We start from the raw sequence: 25,492 nt of genomic DNA, 5'->3' as shown, positions 1-25,492 counted from the left end.
CAAAGACAGCACAGAGAGGGAATCTTTTCCCAAAGTTCCCAAAGGTGTTTAGATATTGAAGTTTCACTTGACAGCAGAATGTAGACATCTGATTTAAGATCCAGTATCTAAGAAGGCAACAGTTCTGCCTGGCAGCCAAAGTCAGCAGATTCCCAGCTTGCCTGAGGTCTGCTTCTGCATGTGCTGAGATACTGCCCTCCAATTTGGTCTGTTACTCAGAAACCATCTCCTGTAAATGTCTGGTGCTCACAGATGGAGTGGATCCGCATCTCAGTCACCGTTGTAAATGATGCATGAAGAAAAGATGAAACACATCGAGTAATCAATTCATCCAAAAACGTGGACAGAAGGTTCTTTTCCGTACCATCTAGTACTTGTCCAGGGGCTAAGAGATCTCTGTTCAATTCTCTTTGGAGCTTGAAGAAGTTTATAGCTACATTTTTCCTCGTCCTGGAGAGTGCTGCCTTGTTTCAGAGCCTGGGCAGATTTACTTTTTAGCTGTGCTGTTCATCCACGGTCTATGTAGAATGCAATACAAAGCTGAGAACAAAACAAGAACAGACAATGGAGCTTGGTTTTCCAGCCTGGTCCTCTGCAAGAGAAATCTGTAGGTTCCAGTATTTCCTCCTCCCAGTGATGTTTATGCATTATATCTAGTGATTCTTAAATGCAAAACCACATGAGCTTGCCCTGAGCAGAGGGAGAGCCTTGTGTCTTCCCCCACCTAGTGCTCTGCCTGCTCTGGCTGTATGATAAAGGGTTATAATGAGACAAAGAAAAAGTAAGATATTAATGTAGAAAAGGAGTGGCTGCCTTTAGAGAGTCTGAAAGTACTTAGGGTTTTATTCTCTCCCTTTAGTGTTGACAGATCATTTAATAATGCAGAACTTACATTTAAGCAAGAAATACAAAATTCTGTGAAATATATATGTTCTGGAGTTCATTTTCTGTCTCTGCTCTTGTAGTTTTTAAACCTTTCAAGTAAATGCACCATGCATTACTGTTTTCTAAACAGCCAATTCTTAAATGACATTACATGGAAATGCTGCATAACTTTTTTTCTGGTTCTTAAAAGGCTTCTGTAAGAGACAGCCTGTACTCAAGATGGGTTAAATAAACCTTTGGTGATTTAGCTGGTGATTTAGGTGAAGTGTGTATTTGACTACTGTCAGCCTCTCAAAGGCTTCTAGGTACTCATGAGAGTACTTTGATACCCTTTTTTCCTTTGATTTCTAGCTACTCTTCCCATTTGATGTAGACACTTCCCTGGAAAAAATGCACTCTGCTAGATTTCAGCATCAGAATAGCTTATATTTTAACCCCAAAAGAAAGGAGAAGCACCTCCTGGCAATTTTGAATTGAAAGATTAATGAAGTTCTGCTTCCTCATAGAAGAGATCTCACCGTCTTTCTGTGATCCAGGTGCTTTCCTTTATGGGCCACCTGAGTTCTGGTTGAGTTATAAATGCTTTGGGAGCTGATGGAAGTGCATTACTTCGTCTCTGACAGGAAGGATATTTCACTTCCCACAGAAGGTTCTATAAAGTCTCTTTGCCTTGAATTTGAGAGAAAATACTTCAAGATAATACCCCTTGTAGAAGATCGATGGTTTCTGTTTGTAGCATTTTGTTTTCAAACATAAGTGTTGCATGTGTACAGTGTTCAGTACATGTTTAAAGTTCCTTGGAGCAATACCTACAGATTGATTTCAACATAAATGATGCAATTTGCCTATCAGATTAAGCGGTAATTTGAATAAACTAGAGAAAAATACCAAAACTTGTGGCTTTTGGAGTCACTCTTTTAATCCAAAAGATAGTGAGGAAATGGCTAGTATTGCACTTCATGTTCTTTGCATTTCTATCTTCTTTAATTTGCTTCCATTGTGGAATCTATGGTAGGGGCAGTGGATTCTAGATTGCTTTACTTGGAGGAGAAAAGCAAAATGATGGCTTTGGAAATTTAATTCTAGAATAAGCAAAGTTAGTCTTAAAACTGCATATCAAATCATCTTGGGAAACATGGAATAAAATGGCTCAAGACTGGTAGTACTAGATGAAGTTGTTATATTTTGATGTGATGCTCTGGATTTAGGTGGATATTGCTAGGATATACCTGAAACATAATCCTTGTTTTGTGCTATGAGAAACAAATCACATGCCTGAGTCCTTTTCTTTCATGTCACCCTATCAGGATTGGTCCTTTCCATGGATAGGATGGTGCCTGATTGGCCTCGGAGGCTGTTTACTTTTTCACTGAATTATATTCAAAAGAACATTAATCTTTGAGTTTTAAATTTCCCACTTTAGTGCCTCTGGCTTGACAGTGCTTTTGGCTTGTCATGGGCATCCATGTATAGTGTAGTAATTTAATGTATAGTGTCATCAAACTCCTGTCAGCTGTGTTATGTATCCATGATGTGGAATGTGCCAAGATAAATACTTGAAGATGTTGATGTGATAAGTGCCACTTCAGGAAGAACGAGTAGTATTGAAATGATACCAAAACTAAAAGTAATAATGAAATACGTGTTTTAGAATAAGTTGCATCAAATATTGATTTTAACAATACTTTTTTTTTTCTTTCATCATCTTTTGGAAATTTTCAGATTAAGAGTCAGTAACATACATTAGTTTTTGTGATATTAGATGATTTTCTTTGTGATACTAGTTAAGACAGAAGTAAACTTGTCCTGATTTACTACTTTGTTGTTGCCATATTTTGTTTGGGTTTTTTTTGTAGGAACTAAATGCTGATGTGCCATTCTTACTGTGATTATTAAAGGAATATGATACCTTTTTATACTAAGTTAGTAAATAAAAGTAAAACAGAAGGCCACCAATTTTGACTGCTTTCCACAGGCACAGAAAAAAAAAATAGCAAAAGGGCTTTTTTCAGGGATTAACTGATGAACTTTGGTTTTAGTTGCCAACTGTCTCTCAGTACTTGATTGCTTTATTTCTTCATTTTCAGTATCTAGTGATGGACTACTATGTTGGTGGTGACTTGCTGACACTTCTCAGTAAGTTTGAAGACAAGCTTCCTGAAGATATGGCTAGGTTCTACATTGGTGAAATGGTGCTTGCTATACATTCCATACATGAGCTGCATTATGTGCACAGGTAAAATACCTTCTCATTTGGCAAAAAATACATGTACAGTTATATGAAGTTAATCCCAAATTTACTGCTGTGTATACAAATGCACACAGTAGCCAAAGGCAAACTACTGTAGATACATGTTTACTTTATGCTGTATAACAGCTGTGTAGCTACTTTATTTTAAATATCACGTTTTGATGGATTGATATCAGAGGCAGTGACATTTATGTGACTAACCTTTTAAAGTCTGTTCTATTTTTAATCAGGGCTCTTGACTTACTCTCAATTCACTTAATAAATATTTATCTGTCTTTGTCCAAGCAACCTAGAAGTTTGAAGTGGTTTGAAATGGTTTGAACTTTCTAGAGGTGTTTAGACATTCTGCAAAATGTATGCACAGTAAGCCCATGATAACATCAGTGCATCTACTTACCTTCATTCTCCAACACATTTTGTAATCAGTGGGCATGTGCTGATCTAATTGTTTTTGCACACAAGATGTGTATTCTGAATCAGTGGCTACCACCAAGTAAACTTAGGTTGTGGTTGGTAGAGCTGTACAGTTAAAGTTTAAAAAGCATAGGGAATTCTGAACTACAATGCTTTAAACTCTTCTGTTTGCATTTTGATTGCTGTTTTAAAATTTGAAAAGATACTCTCTAAAACTCCTGTGAGTAAATGTGGACAATATTTGGGGATTTAAAAATGTTGCAGCCTTAGAGAAGTTCACCACAGGCACTATTGCACCAATTTCCAAGGAAGTCCTGACTTACTGAGCAGCTACATCTTTTCACAGGGCTGAATGAAGGTCTGTTGTGGCAATAGGAGTGTGTGTCTCTGTGGCCAAAACACGTGCTTTGAACAGGACATGTGCCAATGCCCAAGAAATTACTGCTTGGCAACTGGAATGGATTAGGAGGAAGCATGATTGCTGTGGAGAGCGTTTCAAGGACCCTTTAAGCGCTTATACGACCTGTTAGCTGTAGATAGGAGACAGTGGAGCTCAGAGAGGAGGCATTAAGCCTTTCTGAACAGCAGTAATGGTCCCTGAGGCAAGTGAGAGCTGCATGCCAAGCAGAGATTGGCTCAGGCTGCAAGTGCAACTGTGATCAGTGTTCTTTAGAAAGCAAACAAACAGATTAGTGTATAGTTGTATATTAGTTTTTCATAGTCCCCTGCAACTACTGAGCTTGACTTGTGGTTGTGGCACATTGACAATATCTGGAATTGAAATGTATGGAATAAGTTTAACAATGCAGAATTACTAATTAATTTATTAGGGAACCATAGTGACATAGTTCAATTTTCTCAGCACATATTTTTGTGTATTATCACAAATAAATATGCATTTAAATTTATGTAGACAGACATAGATTAGCATTTATTATTTTGTATTAATACTGCTAATGAGCAACAGTATTAGTGACATTTCAGTAATTAATTTCAGAACATTAGGCCTTGGTTAAAAAAGGTTAATTCAAGTTTGTGTTGGAAAAATGTATCAGGCTGGCAGAATTTTTATGTGAGGACCCTTTGTTAAATCTGTCATGTTTTTTCTCACAAATGTCCAAAGGTGTGAAACTGGAACTCAGCACCTTAAAAATCAGCCATTGTCAGCTTCTACATCTATGTAGCAAGGTGTATTAGAGCACCTTAGTTTTGTTTACTCCTAGTAATTCTAGTTTCCTTCAGAAAGATTAAACTGAAACTGTTTTACAGTTTCTAAGTTTTTCAACACGTGTAGTGGCATTTGGAACTTCACATTTGAAAAGAAACACAGATTTTTATGGTGCAACAAAACTGATGAGTTTAAGGTTGGTCAGGAGAGTCATAAATAGTACCATAAAAAGGGTTTACATCAGTGAGTAAAATTCTGTGTTATTTTGAAGCAAGATTAATCTTTACAAGCAGAGCTAATACTGTATGTTTAAATCTTTTCACTTCTATCTATTGTAACAGGGACATAAAGCCTGATAATGTTCTTCTGGACATGAACGGCCACATACGACTGGCAGACTTTGGGTCCTGTCTGAAAATGAGTGAAGATGGCACAGTATGTATGAAGCAAAATTTATTGGGGTTGCTGATAGTGGGACCTTCTAAGTGAGTTGCTGGTTTTAAAGAGATTAGACATCATCAGTGTGCATCAGGGATGTGATAGATTGTGAACTATCTGACACACTAAAAATTGAGGGTACAGTATAACTCAACATATTTAAATGCATTTTTGAAATCTTCATCACCTTGTTTTACAGGCTGCTAACTTTTAAAGTTATCCTTTGCTATATTTGTTTGGTTTTCACTTTTTCCTCTAATGACCATTTGAGTCCAAGGGGGAAGGTGAGTGACCTGCTACACCAGTTAGGCACACACAAATGTGGAGACACCATCCCTGTAGGTATCAAAAAGATGTGTAGATGTGGCACTTGGGAACACAATTTAGGTGGACTTGGCAGTGCTCAATTAACAGCTGGACATAATGATCTTAAAGGTCTTTTCCAACCTAAATGATTGCCTTGATTCTACAATTAATAAGCAGTTTGTTTTATATGTGTTTGACAAATGGAAAACAACATGATGGTAATTGGCCATCTTGTGCAGCAGATTGGATTTACCTCTAAAAGCTGAATTGCTTGTGACAGGTTTTGTTTGTTTTGGGTACTTCCAGGGGTTCCAGTCCTGCCAAAGTATGGCATGCAGCATCATTCACTGATTTTGGCACAAACTCACATCTTGTTGATGTTCTCTAGTCATAAAATGCCTGTCAAAGCTTAACCATAAAAAATGCAAAATGAAGGAACCATTTGAATTGAGAACATATTCCCAGAGATTAGTATGCCCTGATGGTCAGGGCTTCCATACTAGCTGTGCATAGAGTAATTTCTCCTTATTCGTGTAGTACATCCAATTGCACATTAGGCCATAAACATTTGACTGATTTCTGACATCATAAAACTTACCCAGAAAATTTGTTCTGTGATCTTCAGATGTAACTGTAAAATTCAGGGGTAGGACCTGATCTCCCTCCTTACTCATTTTTCATTTCAACTTCTGGGCAGCAAATTGCAGTTTCAAAGTATAAACAGACACAAAGGCAAAATATAATTTGTCTTTCTGCTTTCACAATATCTGTGATTATTTTGGATTTCTGCTGTGTTCAGAATAAAACATATCAACTGATTTTATGTAGCAGTAGAATGGAAATGAATCTTTGCAGTCTTTGTTACTTTCTTAATATTTTCTTTGTTAATGTTGCTGTGAATTTATGAATCTCTTCCCTCTCCAGAATCATGTCATGGTGTCTCTGTCAGAAATACTAGTGTTTGAGTAAAAAGTTACTGAGAGAAACTGGAAACTTACAAGAATTATATTTGCCTTATTTTTAAGGTACAGTCATCAGTAGCAGTGGGTACTCCTGACTACATCTCTCCTGAGATCTTGCAAGCAATGGAAGATGGAATGGGGAAATACGGGCCTGAGTGTGACTGGTGGTCACTGGGTGTCTGCATGTATGAAATGCTGTATGGTGAAACCCCTTTCTATGCAGAGTCACTAGTGGAAACCTACGGGAAGATTATGAATCATGAAGTAAGAACTGTATTAAATCTCTTGTGTTCTGAGTTTGTTTACAGAGAAACTTATCACTTGGAGATATTGAAGTGATGGTAGTTGTTTTTTCACAATGTTTTAGATTGATGTCTAGGTTTTTGTGTTCAGGTTTTAGGAATGCTTGCTTCTCTGAACTGCTGAAATTTAATTCTTTGACAAATTGAAATTTTTCTCTAAATGCTGATTTTCTTGTTGGAAAATCTAAGCAATCATCACAAAATCAAAATAGAAATCTACTCCAAGTTTTTCAGTCTTGAGTAATTTCAGTTTTTAGTGGTAATTACAATTTTTAGATATTACATTTGTTTATGATAATAGAAATATTTTCTAAATGTAGATTATATTTTGATAAGAAAAACAGGTATGTAACCTATATATTAGAAAAATACATTCTTAATTTTGACAGCATAAAGAATTGATAATATCATGGCGTTTTAAGAGTTGAAATTAATTTAATCTTGAGGAGTACATCTCCAGGAGATCAGTGGACCTCTGACTAAGAATACCAGTCTGTCCTTATTGTATGATCTTTAATATATTGTAGTGTGTAAAAAATCTGGTATGTCTTAAAAAAAATTTGCTTTTCCTAACAGAGTTATTTTAATCACAGATCAAACAGATCTGTTCTAAAGAAATTGAAAAATGATTTCTTGTACTTGAAATCCAATTTAAGACAAAAAGTCTGTCATTGAATGTATTGAACTGTGCTCTGTCATTGCTCACTGTAACTAGAACAATATTTGACTATTCATTTCCAGTTTTATTGGTGTAATTTAATGGTTTTTTTGAAACTACAGTTGAAAGTTTTGGAATTAATTAATTCCTTCTGTAAAAATTTCTCTGTTTTGTTTTCTAGGAACGATTTCAGTTTCCATCCCATGTTACAGATGTATCTGAAGAAGCAAAAGATCTTATTCAGCGACTTATCTGCAGCAGGGAGCGTAGACTGGGACAGAATGGAATAGAGGATTTTAAATCTCATGCATTTTTTGAAGGACTTAATTGGGATAACATCCGAAACCTAGAAGCACCTTACATTCCAGAAGTCAGCAGTCCTTCTGACACCTCGAACTTTGATGTAGATGATGATGTACTAAGAAATCCAGTGAGTCTTTGTTTTTAGATATTACTAATGGAAGTATGCATCCTTGCTGCACTGTAAGGTAGTAGTGAGAACTTACTTCAAAATAAATAAAGAAATGAAAAATAAGTCACTTCAAATGTGAAAAATTCACGTTTTTCATCTCCTTGGCATTTTGTGTTATCAGAAATCATGAGCGGCTTTTTTAAGTGGTAGCACATGTGAGTCTGCATTACTGTTACATGGTTAAAGTTAAAACATATTTAGATAGGGAAAAAAGCCTCTTAGTTGGCCTTAGTTTACAGGGAACTAGTATTTGGATTTATGCCTTTTCAAAGGTGAAAAAAGAAATCTGTCTTTAGAAATACACATATACTCTGTGTAGCTTGCAAGCACAGCTGTCCAAGTGAAAGGACTCATCCTGCTACTTCTCCACTGTCTTAAGAAGCAGGAGGTTGGTTCTTGGAGTAGGGAGCATTGGTGTTGCACTCCTTTCTATTGTCTTGTAGTTTAGAAATGGGTCAGGAGTAGAGAGTTTTTGTGGTAATTTGTTCACCAGCTTGTATTCCAAGAAATGAAGAGTTTATGGCACGTTTTTTGATTACATGTCTGACAGTAACTAGAACACTAAGACTAACAGCATGCATTTTGGTGGCAGGTCCCTTTTAATTAGGAACTTGAAATTTTGGGTTTCCTTTTACTGGCTGCATTGTGCTTTGAACTTGTTGAAATGCTGCCCTTTCAAGTGCCAAGTTCAAGAGGCTCCGAAATTCAAGTCATTCTGCTAGGCAGCCTAATCTGAAATAAAGCTTGTCCAGGGGCAGTGGAGCATAACTGCCAATTGTCAGTTGGTGTATTAAGAAAAATCTTTCTATTAGCCGTCTCTCTTTTAGCTGTTGAGGCTCAATGAAATGCCTTTCACTTTGTATGTGTTCTCTCTTGGGTTTTCATGCTCATTGTTTTCATGCAGGAAGTGGTGCCACCGAGTTCTCATACAGGCTTTTCTGGATTGCATTTACCATTCGTTGGGTTTACATACACAACTGACAGGTAAGCAAAGGATATGTTTTATAAAGGAAACTTGTTTCCCAGATGCAGCTAATTCCTGGGAAATCTCACTTTTATAAACATATAGAAAGGTTGATGTCCATAGGTGTACCTGTGGCCAAACCTTTATTCCTTGTTTTTTTTGTTTTTTTTCAAATGTCCAAAAAGATTTGGATCCTGTTTGCCAAGATTAGGTGCTTTTGTATTTACTGTTTTATCACTTTGAAATGAAAGAAGGTTAGGGGACTAGATGTGTCAGTTGCAGTTCCTACATTGAGAGGCTAAGAGCAAGTCTTGTCCACATTGGACATCTGCCAGGAACTGTTCAGGATTATCTCATTGCTCCACTGTCCTGCTGGTAGGCCAAATTAACAGAGAGGGTTCTGAGCATGGACCAAGCTGCTCACTTTGCATATTTTTGAAGTAGCCTCCATCTGACTTCAGAGATCTCTTAAACATATACTTGTCTCTGGTCTTAGGGTATCCTGGTCTGTTTGTTACTCCATTATTTCTTTTTGCCATGCTTTATAAACTTTAGGGTTGTCCCTGAGCTATCTCAGCACAGGTACACTTACCTGCTTCCGTTTCTGCCAGGTACCTGTAACCTTTGGCATAGGAGAATTAACATTTTCAGTCATACAGGCAAATGAAGGTGTGTCTGCATCATTGAAGTCCTGCGGGTGTCTTAGTTCTACAGCAGCATGTACAGTAGCTAGGGAATAATAACTTTACCCTGAGAATTGTCTCTACAATAACGATTACTGCACTAATTGTACTTGTAAATTTAAGATGCATAGTTGGTGCAATCTCAGCATCTATACTGCTGTATTTATTAAAATGTCCTAACTAATGTATTTCTTTTCAGCTCTTTATCTGATAGAGGCACTTTAAAGAATGTGCTGCAGTCTGACACTGTAACCAAAGATACAGATGTACAGCGAGACTTAAAGAACACTTCACAAATAGAAGGCTATGAAAAGAAAATACGTAAATTAGAGCAAGAAAAGCAGGATTTGAACAGAAAACTGCAAGGTTAGTTGTTTATATTTGTTTGGATTCTTAGTTCTGCTCATTGGAATATATTTTATTAAAAATCTTTTCCTTTGTTTTCGGATTTTAAGAATCTACACAGACAGTGCAGAACCTCCAAGGTCCAGTGTGTGTTACAGCAAATACAAGCCGTGATAAGGAGATTAAAAAATTAAATGAAGAAATTGAACGGTTGAAGAACAAATTAACAGGTAAGCCTCTGGCATGGTAATTATAGTAATGCAATTTATTTTGCAATAAGTAGAATTAATGTTCTTGAAGTATTTAAAAAACAGAGGGTTTTTAAAAGCCTTGTTCAATATTAAGAGGCATTTCAGTTTTTGCTAGATGAATACTTAACTTGTTCTTCCACCTGCTTGGCTTGATAGCACATACTAGCATGGGAAGTCCAGAGTGTGATGAATTGTGTGGATGGATTTACTTAAATATTTTGTGTATTTGTTTCCCTAAAAATCTCAGGAGATCTTGTTCTCTTATTCCATTTGGGGAGGATACAATATGTGTTGGAGAGGTTTTACTTGGAGGCAGATGTAAGAGACAGGAGATAGAAGTCTGGTTGCTCTTTAGTAGATGGAGGGATGTGTAATAGTAGTTCACATTTAAATATGTCAGAGCTTCTGCTCCCTTTGTGTTTCTGTGTTTGGTGATGCATTAATTAGGAAACTCTGAGTGTTGCAGAGAAACAAATACTGGCATCTGTCCTGAGGGAAGACTGACTCACCCATATCACTGAAAATCTGTTGCTTGACAATGCTATTAGTTTATTCATGCAAACCTCCTTAGTACCTAATTTTTAACTGAGAATCTGTGATAAACAAAGTGGTAGTTTCAAATCCTAACGACTTGGCTGAGAGTCTTATAGAGGCCTGTACAGTGTGAGTTCAGATGCTGTGTTGCGGATGCTGATTTTTTTAGGGTATTTTTTCCCCATTTCTTTTGACAATATACCCTTTTTGTAGGTGTATGCACTTCAAAAATCAGTTCCACTCTCCTACATAGATTATCTTTCAAAAAAAGTTATTCTTGTGTATTCTGAAATTAGGTTTGAATCACAATAGTTAGTTTAAGGTTCTGCTTTGCATTTAGATTTATCTAGAAATAAAGATTAATTTTTTCAGGTTTATCTAGTTCTTCAACCAGTGATGTCCTGTTAAAATATAAATTCTAGAGTCTGTTCTCATTAAAAAAGAAATAGCATTGGTTCATGTAGGGTGGGAGGACATTTGTTCTTAAGTTAGGAAAGGAATAGTACTTCAAGCATTACAGCACTGCTTGGCATCCTGAATACTTCGGTCATTTTCCTGCCACAGGTGTCAGTGGAACTTGAGTGAGACAATTATTGCCTGTGACATTTATTACTTATTTGTTTAATATAAGTATTAATTAAAACTGAATAGAGAATGGCAGTTCATTTTCTTAGAATTGGTACGACTGAGCAGGGTTATATAAGGGTGGCTATGTTGGGTGTTTTGCACTTAAAACCAGTATTTTCAAATCAAATTTGTTTCGTTGTCTTTGAAAGTAAAGTGAGAACAAGCTGCCCAGGAGTATGAGCAGTCAGGTCTCCAGGTTACCTTGTGCAGGATGGTATTTCTTTCCCAAACTATTCATTAGTGCTTACCTGGAAAATAAATAGTCCTTCTGTGTCTTGCTGGATGCACTAATGACTGTTGCCTTTTTGTTGCAAAACGAGAACTATTTAGGAAACACATTTGGAATTGGAACATTTCAAGTTTATTTTGATATTTTCTAGGTCTAGAGGTTGCATTCCTCAAAAACAAAACAAAGCCATTCCTAAGACTTTTTCACTTAGAGATCACAATCTTCAGGGCTGAGAAAAATAAAAGTTATTTTGAGGTATCAATGTCCCAAAGTTACTTTAAACAGTCTAAAATGGTGGGAATAGGAAAGAAGTTGATTTTTCAAGCAAAATGATGCCAGTTTGCATGAGTAATATGGCTTGTTGTTAATTTGAGACCAGTTACTTTTAATATGTATTAATCTACAGATATAAGTAAACTGGAAGCACAGCTTGCGGATGCAGTGGCTTTTCGACAAGAACATGAAGACTCCATACACAAGCTGAAAGGACTAGAAAAGCAGTGCAAAGTACTGAGGCAGGAAAAGGAGGATCTTCATAAGGTATTGATCCAAAGATAGATACTTTTAAAAACAGCCGTGTAAAGTAGTTCTAGAACAATTATGTTGTGATTGCAATTTTAGGGTTTTAAATGCTGCTTTTAAAAACTATACAGAGATGGTAGGAAACCTGTTCAGCAGTACAGCAGCTTTCCAAAGTATCACACTGTATTTTTTGGAAGTTGATGGGCTTCTTATTTCAAATGTGTGGGCTTCTTATTTCAAATGTGTTCTGCTAAATGAAACAAACACCTAAAGAATGATTTTAATTAAGCTGTTTAATTATTCTTAACTGCTTTAGTAGAAGGCTGAGGGCAATCAAGAGAGACTTCAGAGCCTTGGGGTGACTTGTTAAGGGATCAGGAACACAAGTATTGTTCTCCAGTTTCAGGGAATGGTGAGGGAGGAAACAGACCCAGCAGATACCTGGCTGGTATCCCTGGCAGAATTATGGGGGTTATGACCATAGGTCAGTTTACATGACACCGGGCCTTCTGGTGACATTTAGGGTGCACATGTCTATTTAGGGGAAGAGGATCTTTGCACAGAAGTTAGCAGGGCTCATTGAAAGAGCCCATTTACTCTTTTTTATACCAAAAGGTTAATTATTGCTTAAGGCTGATGATGACTTTTATGTAATCATTGAGTTTATTTGCTGCTGTGTAAATTAGCACTTCGTGTGCTTCCTAAAATTTAGTAGTATTTCAGTTCTAAGTCAGCAACATATTTTGTGGTTAAGTAAATAGGGATTTGCATATAGTACCTACCACTTTCAATAATAGCAAAAAAAGCTACCTGTATTGGAATAACTAGTTTTGCAAAAGTCAACCAGCCAAAGGTAATCGGTGGCCCAGAATTTCTGAGCTGTTTGTACACTAGCATTTAAGTCTCTCTCAGTCTGTTAACCACCAGTAAGCGGCTGTTTGCCAAAGGCACGTGTGCTGCTTCTGGTCTGAGCACCTGCTTTTTGGGAATTTAATCTTCCTGCAGTGATCCTACTAAGGCAGAAATTTTAGAATCTCCTTGTTCACTATACATTTATTTTCTTGTGCTGTTCTGCTCTTTTCTTATTTTTAACTCCCACTCTCAAATGATTTTATGTCAAACATTCCATTTGATTTTTGTTAACTACTTTCTGTAAAGGAAATAGTTTTTATACTTTCAGTATTAAGAGCTTCACAATTTGTTTTAAAGAATGTTCCTCAGTTTTCTGAAAAATCTCGTATTTGCTGCAGCCCTTCAGTGCTGGTGCAATATATTTGATGTCTCTCTTGAATCTGCTATCTGCTAAAGCATTTCTTTAAACAAGGTTCCAAATGTGCAGGTACATGGTGGTAATCTAAAATCAAGTTATTTAGAAGTGAGGTGGCCTTGTGTAGTCACATTTATAAGAAAGACTTCTGGGATACCAAAGGCAGCTTTGGATCTGCCACACTAGAAGCGAAGTAATGGCCATCTTTTATGTCACTGCAGCTGCTTAGCTAAATAATAGGGTAAATTAAAATTTAGAAATCTGTAGTAGTTACGTGAGGTGGTCAAAATAGGTCCAGTTTCTTTCTTCTTGGAAAGAATATATGGAGTTCAAATTACTCTTTTTAATTTTTTTTTTTAAACCAGCAACTTGTAGAAGCCTCAGAGAGATTAAAGATGCAGTCCAAAGAGCTGAGGGATGCCCACCAACAAAGGAAGCTGGCTGTGCAGGAGTTCTCTGAGCTCAGTGAGAGGATGGGAGACCTGCGCTCCCAAAAGCAGAAGCTGTCCCGGCAACTTCGCGACAAAGAGGAAGAGTTGGAAGTGAGCATGCAGAAAATCGATCTTCTGCGACAGGACGTCCGGAAATCAGAGAAGATAAGAAAAGAGGTAGCTTGATAAAATAGCTGGCATTTGTGTTTCAGCTGCTGCTTACCCAGTACCTCTTATGTTATTGTATTGAAAAGTTGAGAGTGTCTTCTGGGGATTTTTTTGGGTTTTTTAAATTTTCACTCAGACTGATTTGAATCTTGAGGAAGGTATTCTTGCTACATGCCCAGTTTATTAGTTCTGGGGTTTTGGTTCTTGTTGAGTCTTCACTCACAGTCAGCTTGAAACCTCAGTTTCAAAAAAAAGCTCAGTGAGTGTCTTCATGTGCTCTGAGGTTGGAGTATCCTGACTTCATTGTTTTTTTAACTGAATGTTTCTGTTCAGCTGAAGGGAGAAATAGTGGTACAAAACTAAATATGTGGTTTTCCTTCCTCTGTAGTTAAGCCATTGTAAGAGTATCTGTAGTATCTTTAAGCAAGTTAATTTCCTATTAGTATTCTAGGCAATTTATAGTTTCACATGAGATGAAGTGGATAGCCAGAAGAGGGCATAAGAAAAAACTACTGTCGTTAATCTAGAGTGTTTTCATCACTGAAAAATTATCATGTTTTCTGTATTCTGTGGATGAAGTGTAGAAGAGAAATTCAAGAGCTTTATAAGCATTGCTAGAAAACTTATGGCAAATTGAAGGGTAGTCTATGAAAATGTAGTTGATGATGAAGTTTCTAAGGCTTTTATCCATGAACAAGATGTGATAGTTAACTGGGAATTGATGAACTGCTGTGGCCTCTCATCTCTAGAGCAGAGTGCAGCAGGCATTCAAGTGTTGTTGCTAATGCAGTTAAATACTTTCATGCAGAACTTTAAAAATCTCCTGTCTTTGTTCTTAAAAATTCCTCTGTACTCCCTTTTATAACAGTTGTATCAATCTTCTATTCAGAACACAGTCTAGAAGTTGGTTATCTTGTCCCACAGTTCTAAGTACAATGCTTTTAAAAACAACTTTGTCAATTCAATTTGAACACAGAAAAACAAATCTTACTCTTCCTGTCAGGATTTGAAACTGTGGTGCTATTGCTTGAATTCTGGCAGTTGCCACTAAATCTAAATTTTCTTTCTGATAAGCTTTCTGAAGTCAATAAATGGATGATCAAGCTGATTTTGTTCCATAACTGCAAAGTGTTCAGTGTTCATATTTAAAGTGTTTTGCAGTAATTTGGTTGAAAGGTTGATACTTTTAAGCTGCCTTACTTAGATACTGAGGCATAGAGCTGACCTGTAAATGTGGGAGACTTTCTGCTTTCTCAGCTGCAGTGCCATTTCCTTCTCTTTGCTGTAACAGGAGCTGTGCAGTTATTCCTGAATGGGCTTGATGTAGTTCACATCAGTACAAAGAGTCATAAAATAATAGTTCTCTGCATGTGACAGATGGATGCCTGAATCACTAAAGGCAAAACAATTACCATTACATTCTGAGATGGTTGTTATAGTAGTGTAACTTAAAATAGAAATAAGTAAAACTTCCTGCTAGGCCATATGGAGGAAAGGAAATGAATGATACAGATAGTGTTATCTTGTGTTGAAATGACCTAAATGACTCGTTACAGCTGGAAGCCCAACTTGAAGAAGTCGTAGCAGAAGCATCAAAAGAACGCAAGCTCCGTGAGCACAGCGAGGTTTTCTCCAAACAACTGGAAAATGAACTGGAAGCCCTAAAGGTTACATGGTTTTTGACAAATATTTACTCATGGCCCAGAAGCTGCAGTAGTTTGGTTTACTCAACTGTTGATACCAGTGGGAGACTTTAAAACTACAACATTACTAGAAATCTGACCTAGCCCATCCAGATTTATTTGCCTTTTTTGCTTGAAAGCCTTTAATTGCTGGATAGTAATGTCTTGAAAATGCTCAGTTTATATAATTTCTAAGCAGCTACTACACCAATGTGATCCAAATCTGTTACCTCTGCAAGCCAATTCAACCCCTTATTCAGGTCATGTAAGCAGAGCAATAAAGATCATAGCTTCTCCCTGATGGTTTCTCCTCTTGTTCTACAGTTAAAGCAGGGAGGCCGGGCAGCTGGTGCTACATTGGAGCATCAGCAGGAGCTTTCCAAAGTTAGGTCTGAGCTGGAAAAGAAAATCTTATTTTATGAAGAGGAGTTGGTCCGACGAGAAGCATCACATGTTTTGGAAGTAAAAAATGTGAAAAAGGAAGTACATGATTCAGAGAGCCATCAGCTTGCACTCCAGAAAGAGATCATGATATTAAAGGATAAATTAGAGAAAACAAAGCGAGAGAGGTAAGCTTTTGGGCAAGCTTCCCTCACTATGGATTTCTTTTTGTTGTGTGCATGCATTGCATTGCATCACATCGATGCCTGTGCAGGCTGGTATTTCACCCTAACTTTTTTCCTTTTTTAAAATCCCAGTTTTCAGGTTCAGCAATGCAACAGTATAAGTGTTTCTATTTCTTGCCCCTCTCTTTAGGCACAGTGAAATGGAGGAAGCAGTGGGAACAATGAAGGAGAAATATGAGCGTGAAAGATCTATGCTCTTGGAAGATAACAAAAAATTAACAACAGAAAATGAGAGGGTAATTATTTCAGGACATAGAATTCTTACTTCATTAGTCTCTGATGTTGAAGTAGTCTACTCACTGATCAGAACAAGATCTGTGAATGTTCAGGCACTATCTGAATTTTTAAATGTAATTTTTGCCATATAAATATTATAGATTTGGCTACATAGTAACTTTAGCATCTTGGTACTCTGCTCTTTGGGGGATTCATTCCCACAACTGAGAGGACACTGCCCTTTGATTCTTCATGAAGGCTGCAAAGAGAGAGAATCATTGACATGCACTGCCTGCCTTCCCACTGGTTTACAGTTAAAATTTATTCCTCTCTGGCGTCTACACTTGCTTTTTTGCTTTCCTGTGTTTTAGATTATTTTGTGTGAACAGATAGTTCCACAAAAAATAAGCCCATCCAGATAGCCCAGGGTGGCCTTGTTTGTTCAGATTCTAAAGGTGTGTAGGCGTACACATATATAAAAAGTCTGAAACTGACCTAAGTCACAAGTGAAACTAATCCCTTGTTTCAGCTCTGCTCCTTCGTGGACAAACTAACAGCACAGAACAGACAGCTGGAAGATGAGCTCCAAGATCTAGCAGCAAAGAAGGAGTCTGTTGCTCACTGGGAAGCTCAGATTGCAGAAATCATTCAATGGTATGTGCTAGTTACAGATCCAGATATGGCCACTTTCAACTTCTGAAAAACTGATTGGCTTTTTTTTTTTAAATATAGCTAGGCCTTGTCTGTGTCTGAGATCAGCAAAAGCATCGTACTTCTGAGTGTTTATTTTGTTAAAATTGCTAGATGCCACTGAAACGAGTACAAAGCAGAGTCCTGGTGTCAATTTTCTTCAGTCTTTAAAGTGGTTGTTAAGTCATCCAGTTTGAAATATTTTGATAAATTCATTCAGGAAGTTGGTCATGATTTAAAAGGTCAACATTAACATATAGAACCTCACTAGCTGCACTAGACAAGCACTTATTACTTCCACTCTTCTCCCCTCTATAATTCACTGTTTCAGCAAGCTGCATGCAAGAATTTCAGCATGCAAAACAGAAAGGACTCCAAGGTAGCCCTTATAAAAACTGAGCAAGTAATATGCAGATCATTTTCATATAACAGTGAATCTCTGCAGAACTCTTGCTAATGGCAAAAAAGAAGTTTCAGTTTCCCTAGCAACTGCCACAATGAAGAAAATCAGATAAAAGAAAAATCTAAAGCAGACAATCTGAGATGTATTCAGTTTTCCATTGCTGGGAGAGTCTTCCCTTCTCTGTTCATTCCTGTTATGTCCCTAAACCCAGTGCAGACACTGTGATAATTTGGTGGTACAACATTTGGTGCTGTGAGCCATAAAACTGCCAAGTTACAGGTTTTTTTAATTGCACAACAGGGTAAGTGATGAGAAGGATGCTCGTGGCTATCTCCAAGCATTAGCTTCCAAGATGACAGAAGAACTAGAATCATTGAGAAGTTCCAGTCTGGGGTCTCGAACACTGGTAAGGAAATAAGAAACATTCAAGATGTTCTGGGCATGTCTGAGAAGCTACATTTTTGTACCTAAAAAGAATTAATCCTCTGCTCTGCTTTTAGCTTTTAGCTACTGCTTGCAAATCCAACTAGGCAATCTGATCAGAATTTGATAATTAGAGGGGGCAGTTGTTTCATACTAATATCTGCCATCACAGATATTAAACACCACAAAGGAGAGAAGAAACAGTAACTTAAACCATCAAAGGGGAGTACAGAAATATACCTCACAATGTTATGTGCAATTGCATAATTGCTGTTACAGTGAGACAACAAAGTTTTCTTCTGTGAAAAATTGCTATCTGGCTTCTACCAGTACAAACTAGGGACACACACAACATGTGGCTTTATTTACATGCAGAACAGTGAGACCTTTGTGCCATAATTTTCCCATACAGTAGAAACATGAATTCCCCAAAATTTAATAGAGGAGCTCTCATAAACGAATGTGGTTTCAAAGAGAAAAACACTTGCATAAGGAAAGGAAGAGCCATTTGCAGCTTGGCGTGGGAGCCCACATCCCTACTAATGCCAGTCACCAGTCTGCCATCCAGAATCCATCTGTTGCTGGTTTATGCACATGAGAAGTTACTCACCCCTTCCAAACCTATGAATACAAGAGAATAAGAGAAAGTTTTACTTCTGTGAGCTGACATCTGTCTGCATCATCAGGAGACAATTACAGTATTGAGAGGTTTAACGAGAAGAAAGATTGGATCAAATGCAGTTTGCATTTTTTATCTTAGCTACTGCCAGAATAAAGAACACTATCTGTTCTTTATATTATAACTGGTTTTGTAACTTCTACAGAACCTGCTCTAAGGCAGTTACTTCTCAACATAAAAAGTGCTTTTCAATTTCCATAACTCTTATTTGCAAGTTCGTCTGTGACCAGAGAGGCATTCATTACGGAATATCAGAAATGTACTCCACACTGAAAAATGCCTGGAAGAGCTCAGAATGTTAGCTTTTGGGGTAGTAGGGAGGAATTGCATGGTGTATGTATGCTGAAGTATAGCATATGTTATATGTATAGTAGCATATATATAGTATGTGCTACTTAGCAAGCATAAGACTTGCTTAGGCAAACGTTCCAGGTATCTTGGGCATCTCAAGACTCAGATTTCTTTCTTCCTTTTTTCTTCTCATGGTTTTGCTACTCTTGGTATGTTTTATGTTGGTATGTTTTACATTAAATGTTGACATTTATCTCATCTTTGGAAGTACATTATGTCACTGTGCAAATTTTACACTCACTTCAAGATTTAACAGTGAAAACTAGTCATTTCCAGTGGTTTCTGTTTGACTTCTATGCTCAGTGATCCAGCATTTTGCTTTCCAGCATATGGTGTAAATGGTGTAACCAATATTGAAATTGCTCATTAATTCATTTTTGTGTAATGAAGACTGACTATTGACTAATTTTCATGCAGCAGGTATGCTGTCCATAGCTGATTAAAAGCGCATTCTCTGAACCTGTGTGAAAGCTAATTTATGTCTTTGGACAAGAACAGAAATGTGCTTAGACAGTTGATAGTAATACTCAGTAACTTATTGCAATAGGATCCACTTTGGAAAGTGCGGCGCAGTCAGAAGTTGGATATGTCAGCCAGGCTGGAATTGCAGTCGGCCCTTGATGCAGAAATTCGTGCCAAACAACTAGTTCAAGAAGAGCTACGGAAAGTTAAAGATGCAAACATATCTTTTGAAAGGTAATAAGGGTTTTGCTGCTGTTTGGGGATTAATGTGCTGATCTGAACCGTGGATTACAATAGCAGCAACTTTCTTAAAATGTCCTCTTGTGCCTGGGATGTTGGACTCTGTCAGAAGGATCCCATTCTACAGACTACACATTTCTTACATAGTCAAATGAGAACTGTAAAAATTTCTTCAACAATTCATTGCTATAATAAGTTATGGGCATCTGAGAAAAAAAAATAGAGCAAATTCAATGCAGATTCACTACCATATCTTTGACTAACTGGAGATTTAGACATGTTCTTGGGAATTAAAAGTCTAAGTACTGTTAGAATAATTTTGTTTGGCAGATACCTTGTGATAGCAGAAGTCTTAAGTACAGTTTTAAATATCTAGTCAAGTAAGGAGGTGTCTGTTCAGGGGAAAAGTAAAATTAATCATCCTTAAAAAAACCACAATGCCCCTCAAAAAAACCCAAAATAACCCTCCAGAAACATGAACAAACAAAAAGGCTTCTTCTGAAAGTCTTGAGATGTAGAACCAGAAATTAACAATCTTGTGTACTGACATTCCTGCCTTTAAGACATTTCAGATTACATTTTGATCTTTTTTTTTTTTTTTTTTTACTTTAGTAAATTAAAGGAATCAGAAGCAAAAAATAGAGAACTGTCTGAAGAGATAGAAGGTTTGAAAAAAAAGTTGGAAGAAAAATACAGAACGGATTCAGGTAATTAAATTTTCTGTGTTCTAAGCAGAGTTCTAAAACAACCTGTGATGTTGCCTTTTAGCTAAGCCTGTTCTGCTTTTGGTTTTAGGTCTCAAACTTCCAGACTTTCAAGATTCCATTTTTGACTATTTCAACACCTCTCCTCTTGCACGTGATTTGACTTTCAGAGTGAGTTACTGCATAAAACAACTACAAAAAATGAGATAACCAAATTATATTTTTATTATTTGAAAGTAACTCTTAGGCACTGTATGGCAGATTGGTATCTTGCATATTAGCCAAATCAGGCACAAAATTGGATGGCCAGAAGTTGTCAGATTGCTTGGCATTTTGTAGAGAAGCTGACACCTCTGGGAAATATTCTCAGAAGTTGACTTTAATTATTTCCCATTCTAGCTTCTTTGTTTAGGTTAATCTCAAACATTTGCTAAACGAAATATATTCCGCGTTTTTTGGAAATGCTGGCACACCCTGTTACAAAAAAGGAATTAAATGCTTTGCAGTTGGAAGATGCTGATTATTACAAGGAAAAGCGTTCACAGAGTTCAAGGAGTGCTCAAACAGATACGTAAAATTGTTGGCTTCAGATCTTAATGGAGTGGTTAGAGGAGAAGGAGCTGGGAACAGAATCAGAGGACCCACAGATGTTGGTATAATAAGTTTATTGTGACACACCCTGTGATCCTTAGAAAACTAATCATACAAATCACAGCTCCAAGTAGGCGTTTCACTTTAAATGATTTGTGCATTCCCCGAGGAAGCAGCTGTTAAATGCAACACTGAATCACATTTCCTTACTTCATGAACTCTTGATCCTTGAAGATTTTTCTGGGGTTTTTTAAGATTTTGTTTTGCAAAGCGTAGACAGAACTTGAACTGAAACAAATAATCTGTTCATGAAGTGGAGTTAAAGGGGCTCAGGTTAAAACCTCATCAGTCTTGTTAGATTTTCTATCTGAGATGTGTACTCTCTCTTTTCTTTTTCTTTTTCTTTTTTTTTTTTAATTGTCACTACTGCTAAAAACACAAAAGCCTATGGACATGCTGTGATATTTTCATACAGTTTGTGTATTTGCTGTTCCCACTCACAAAATGTATGCTGCCTTTCTGTTGAAGTAGCAACATGTACTCTGTGAGTGACAGGGAAGAGAGAGAAGCATGATATATGCTGCTTTCTCAATACTAGCTTTTATCTACTGACCCTGATATTTTAAAACTTTGCTTTATAAAGTATCAGATAGATGTAAAACAGTAATATGTAAAATATCAAGCCCATAATTAAATAAGGTTCTCTTCTATGGATCCTGAAATAAATACATATTCTCTATGGAAAAGCAGGTGCATTTTCTGATGAATTACATTAAAATTGCTGATACTGTGCTTAATAACTTACATTAACTTTTTTTCACATGTACCTATAAAGATACTTTGTATCATCTGCTTTGGGGTTAATTTCGTTTGAATGACTATCATTTGGCCATATAAAATATTTTATTTAGCTAGTCAAGTAATATTCTATCTGAAGTTTTCCTGTGGGTGATAAGCGATCGTTTTTATCCCTCATATCTGTTACAACAAAGGATTCTGTTTCTTCTTCGTCTACATCTTCTCTGCTAGCCTTTTGGGAAGAAGTAAGTTTTTGCTAGTAGTTTTGTGTCCTTATTTTGTTGTGACCTGTCTTAGTAAGAATGGCCCTCTAAAACTAGATACTTTGCTTCCTTAATTTCTCTGTAACTTAATCCACTAAACCTCTCTGAGGCTTACTGTTTTATAGTTTGACTACCTATATAGCTAAAACTGAATCACACAGTATTTTTAAAATTGTTTATATTACATAATGGTGCAGTTTGATCTTAAATGGCCCAGCCCTTCCAATCAATTTGGAACAAAACAAAATAACAAGTATCTGAACAAATTTAGTGAGCTAACTGAACTTGAGATGTCTCCCTGTCTATACTGGCTGGGAAGTGAGTGATTCATTACGTGTTGCCTTTAGTGCTAATTACATCATTGATGTGAAGTCTAATCTCATGTTTGTTAATCACAGTTTTCATAATGTCCTGAGAGTACAGTAATACAGAATCCTACTTCCACACCCAGCTGCTTTAGCTCTGGAATTGTAGCATACTTCCCCCTTGTGCTGGCAATTAGTAGTTACTAATTTAAGTGTGAAATTAATAGATGGCTTGTAATGGATGCTAGCTTTAACTAGTTAGTGAATTATAAGACACTGTGATTAAGTAGACATGATTCTTTTAATGACAGAGGCCAATCATTCTTAAACAACTTTCTTGAAGATTAAGTATTACTACTTTAAGATTTTTTCTTGTGGCAGACTTGTGACTTATGCATGCTAGAAAAATCCTAGTGTAGTAAGCTACCATGAGAAATCAGCTATTTTAGGGATGAATGCCAAGATACTCAAACACCATTCCATACCTGCAAGCAGGAGATTAGACACAGCCTTGCTGGGAGAATACAGCTGTTAGAGCATTTATGCTGTCTGCTATGAGATTTTGCATTTCAGTACTTCCAGCGTTTCCATCAGGTGTCAGGGTTTGTTTTGAGGAAAGATCTTTTTTTCAGAGTGGATGTTAAATGTATGTGTACTTCATATAGAAATCGGCACTGGGTCTTGTTTCCATTTTGTTGGCACGAGGACACTTCATCAGATACGTGGTGTCTAATCTAACATGTTTGCTGTCACTTTTGCAGACCAGCTCTATTAGCGAGCAGGAAATGCAGGGTCCCAAGTCAGAAGTTTCGCCATCCACTTCAGTTGTAACTGCAGAGCAACAACAAGAAGTAAGAGAGTCGTTACTTTACTCTGAAGAGTAATTCACCAGAAAGTCTCTCTGTCTTGTTTGCGATACATGCATACTGCAGCATTCATGATGAAGAAGAAGGATTGAATGCTGTGTATTTGCAATGTCTCAGCGTTAATTTCACCTGCTTTGAGGACAGTTGCAAATGAAACCTTTTCCCTGGCTTTGTGTATGTTGGTGTACCTCATTTTCATGTTTTCTGTATTGCTGCTTGTTTGTTAGTGTGCAGGCTTTCCTGTGAGTGCTTTAAAACACAATCTGTTTCTATTAAATCAGAATGGCAATGTTTACGATGATTAAATTTTTGATAATTTTCAAAAAAGAAAAAAAATCGGAACAATAAGCTTTGTCGCCCCGATCTTGAAACAAATTCTTGAAGCCTTATTTTGCTCAATGACAGTTTCTTGTGATTCAGGAACCAATTCGGCTTCAGAGGATGCCTGCTGCTCCTTCCCCCACCATTCAGTCCATTTCTCTAGCTGTACCAAAGGTAGGGGGACTGTGCTAACCTTATTCTAAAGAACAAAGGAAAAAAATATCATTTTATATATTAGCCCGCTGTGTTTTCTTGTCCTGTTTGGGTTTGTCACGTGTGTGTTTTTGTTAGGTCTGTGTTTTTAATCAAATGTTTTCACATGCATATCAGTGGGTTTTGTTTTGTTGGAAGGGATGACAAAACATGGTTGTTGTTTTGGGTTTGAGTGTCTTTTGGAGTTGGAAATAAAACTGTTACCGTTGTCTTGCGGCACCTGCTACAAGATGCACTTCCATAAAAGAAGTCCAGACTTCAAAATGTACACACTGATATACTGGAGGGTGGTGGAGGGAGGAGCTTGCATTACTTAAGTCCAGAAAATGAAGTTATTTTTTATCCTGAATGTATCTTTCAGCCTAAAGCTCACCAGCTCAATATCAAGTCCTTCACAAGCCCCACTCAGTGTAGTCATTGCACCTCTCTTATGGTTGGATTAGTTCGACAAGGTTATGCCTGTGACGGTGAGTTGGTGAAACTTTTTGTAAATTTTCAGCAAGCCCCTCAAAGAAGCATCCCAATGTATTTTAAGACAACCATTTCTTTGAGGAGGGAGTGAAAGAGAGGGGTGGCTGCCACTGGATAATTTTACTTTCTGTTGCATCACAGCATATTCCTGAAGTCTCTTTAGAAGAATGATGATATATGATGAAGTATGGTTTCCTTGCATATTGTTAATTAATTCTAATACTATTAGTGCTGTTATAGTGCAAGGGAGGGGGTAGGGAAGACAGGACTGGTTTCTTTTGTTGTGCTAGAGAAAACTGCAGGAATGATCTGGTGACATGAATCTGATTATGTCTATTTTATGCTATTCTGGTCATGAACCCTATATGTTGGGAGGACTGTTTACTCAATTATTCGGCCTGTAGCCTATCTTGCTGTCCATTAGTTTTTATTTAAAAGGCTTTCTCTGATGCACGTATCTCTACTGAATTCCATGTTCGAGTTTATGGAGGTATTTTCATTTGAAAATACTTACTGTATATTGATTAGACACATGAACAGTTAAATAGGCCACAAATCCGTATGTAGTATACATACTACAGTGTAAATAACTATTTCTGTGCCCAGCTTAGTTCTTGCTAGTGGCAGCCTCTGCACTGACACCCTGAGTATCACATGTAGATTGCCTCATCTGCCCTTCAGAGCTTTTTTCCTGGCAGATGTTCTGGTGGCAGTTCTTCCCCAGGAGGACCTATTACTCTGCCAGCATTTGCCCTGGGGCTGCCTTTTGTCTCCTGTTGCTGACAGTTCTGAAGTCTTGTTTTGCATCTCTTCTTGCAAGCTTGAAACTTTTTCCTTTAGTGTAGCTATCGGCTTCATTCTTTATCTTGTGTATTTTGATTAGGCTGTGTATCATTAGTTTTCCATTTTGCCTAATCTGCAGCAGTTCTTGAGTGCTACAGAAAAAGTGAAATCACATTGATATAAATATAGAGATGACTCCAATAGAACAAAACTTTGCCAAACATTCCCCTCTCAATCATTTGCATTTCCCAGTTCCTCCTCTTTCTAATCCTGGAGACTATGGTAAAATTCAGCTACACTTATAGAAGACTGGAACTGACTCTATCCTGTGGATTTTCCCTGTTCTGTAACTGCTATAACTTGATATCCACAGACCCAAATAATCATGATGCCTCCTCAAAGAGCTGAATTTATGACCCGGTCTTGGGGAGGACCTGCAGTACTTGCTGTATATGACTTTTTGGTAACCCCTGCCCTCCTGTGAGCAAGCCAGGCAGCCTGCTCTGGGCTGCCCCTTCTGCTGTCTCT

General features: G+C 37.2%; 1 protein-coding gene across 11 annotated transcripts in view; it reads left to right on the top strand.

The window, feature by feature from the left end:
• Nucleotides 1-25,492, top strand: part of CDC42BPB (CDC42 binding protein kinase beta) — an 87,741-nt gene that overhangs the window by 45,455 nt on the left and 16,794 nt on the right. For 5 of the 11 annotated variants that reach the window (XR_015804258.1, XM_088166281.1, XM_088166279.1 and 2 more), the window contains exons 5-25: nt 2,973-3,121; nt 5,060-5,153; nt 6,488-6,688; nt 7,566-7,814; nt 8,761-8,840; nt 9,703-9,869; nt 9,959-10,078; nt 11,896-12,029; nt 13,644-13,886; nt 15,434-15,544; nt 15,884-16,128; nt 16,316-16,421; nt 16,931-17,055; nt 17,795-17,900; nt 19,495-19,643; nt 20,262-20,356; nt 20,445-20,524; nt 21,937-21,987; nt 23,072-23,161; nt 23,597-23,671; nt 24,072-24,177. Coding sequence is in view for 10 of the 11 variants with exons in the window: in XM_088166281.1 (XP_088022407.1) it covers nt 2,973-3,121; nt 5,060-5,153; nt 6,488-6,688; nt 7,566-7,814; nt 8,761-8,840; nt 9,703-9,869; nt 9,959-10,078; nt 11,896-12,029; nt 13,644-13,886; nt 15,434-15,544; nt 15,884-16,128; nt 16,316-16,421; nt 16,931-17,055; nt 17,795-17,900; nt 19,495-19,643; nt 20,262-20,356; nt 20,445-20,524; nt 21,937-21,987; nt 23,072-23,161; nt 23,597-23,671; nt 24,072-24,177 (2,776 nt within the window). In the remaining variant the exon portion in view is untranslated. The remainder of the gene's footprint in view (nt 1-2,972; nt 3,122-5,059; nt 5,154-6,487; nt 6,689-7,565; nt 7,815-8,760; nt 8,841-9,702; nt 9,870-9,958; nt 10,079-11,895; nt 12,030-13,643; nt 13,887-15,433; nt 15,545-15,883; nt 16,129-16,315; nt 16,422-16,930; nt 17,056-17,794; nt 17,901-19,494; nt 19,644-20,261; nt 20,357-20,444; nt 20,525-21,936; nt 21,988-23,071; nt 23,162-23,596; nt 23,672-24,071; nt 24,178-25,492) is intronic. The other 6 variants (XM_014871927.2, XM_088166283.1, XM_088166282.1 and 3 more) reach the window with 3 other exon arrangements.

The sequence above is a fragment of the Sturnus vulgaris genome, chromosome 6, assembly GCF_052056855.1.
Source record: "Sturnus vulgaris isolate bStuVul1 chromosome 6, bStuVul1.hap1, whole genome shotgun sequence".
Lineage (NCBI taxonomy): Eukaryota > Metazoa > Chordata > Aves > Passeriformes > Sturnidae > Sturnus > Sturnus vulgaris.
The sequence above is the reverse complement of the archived record's forward strand: the minus strand, read 5'-3'. Positions and strand labels throughout refer to the sequence as shown.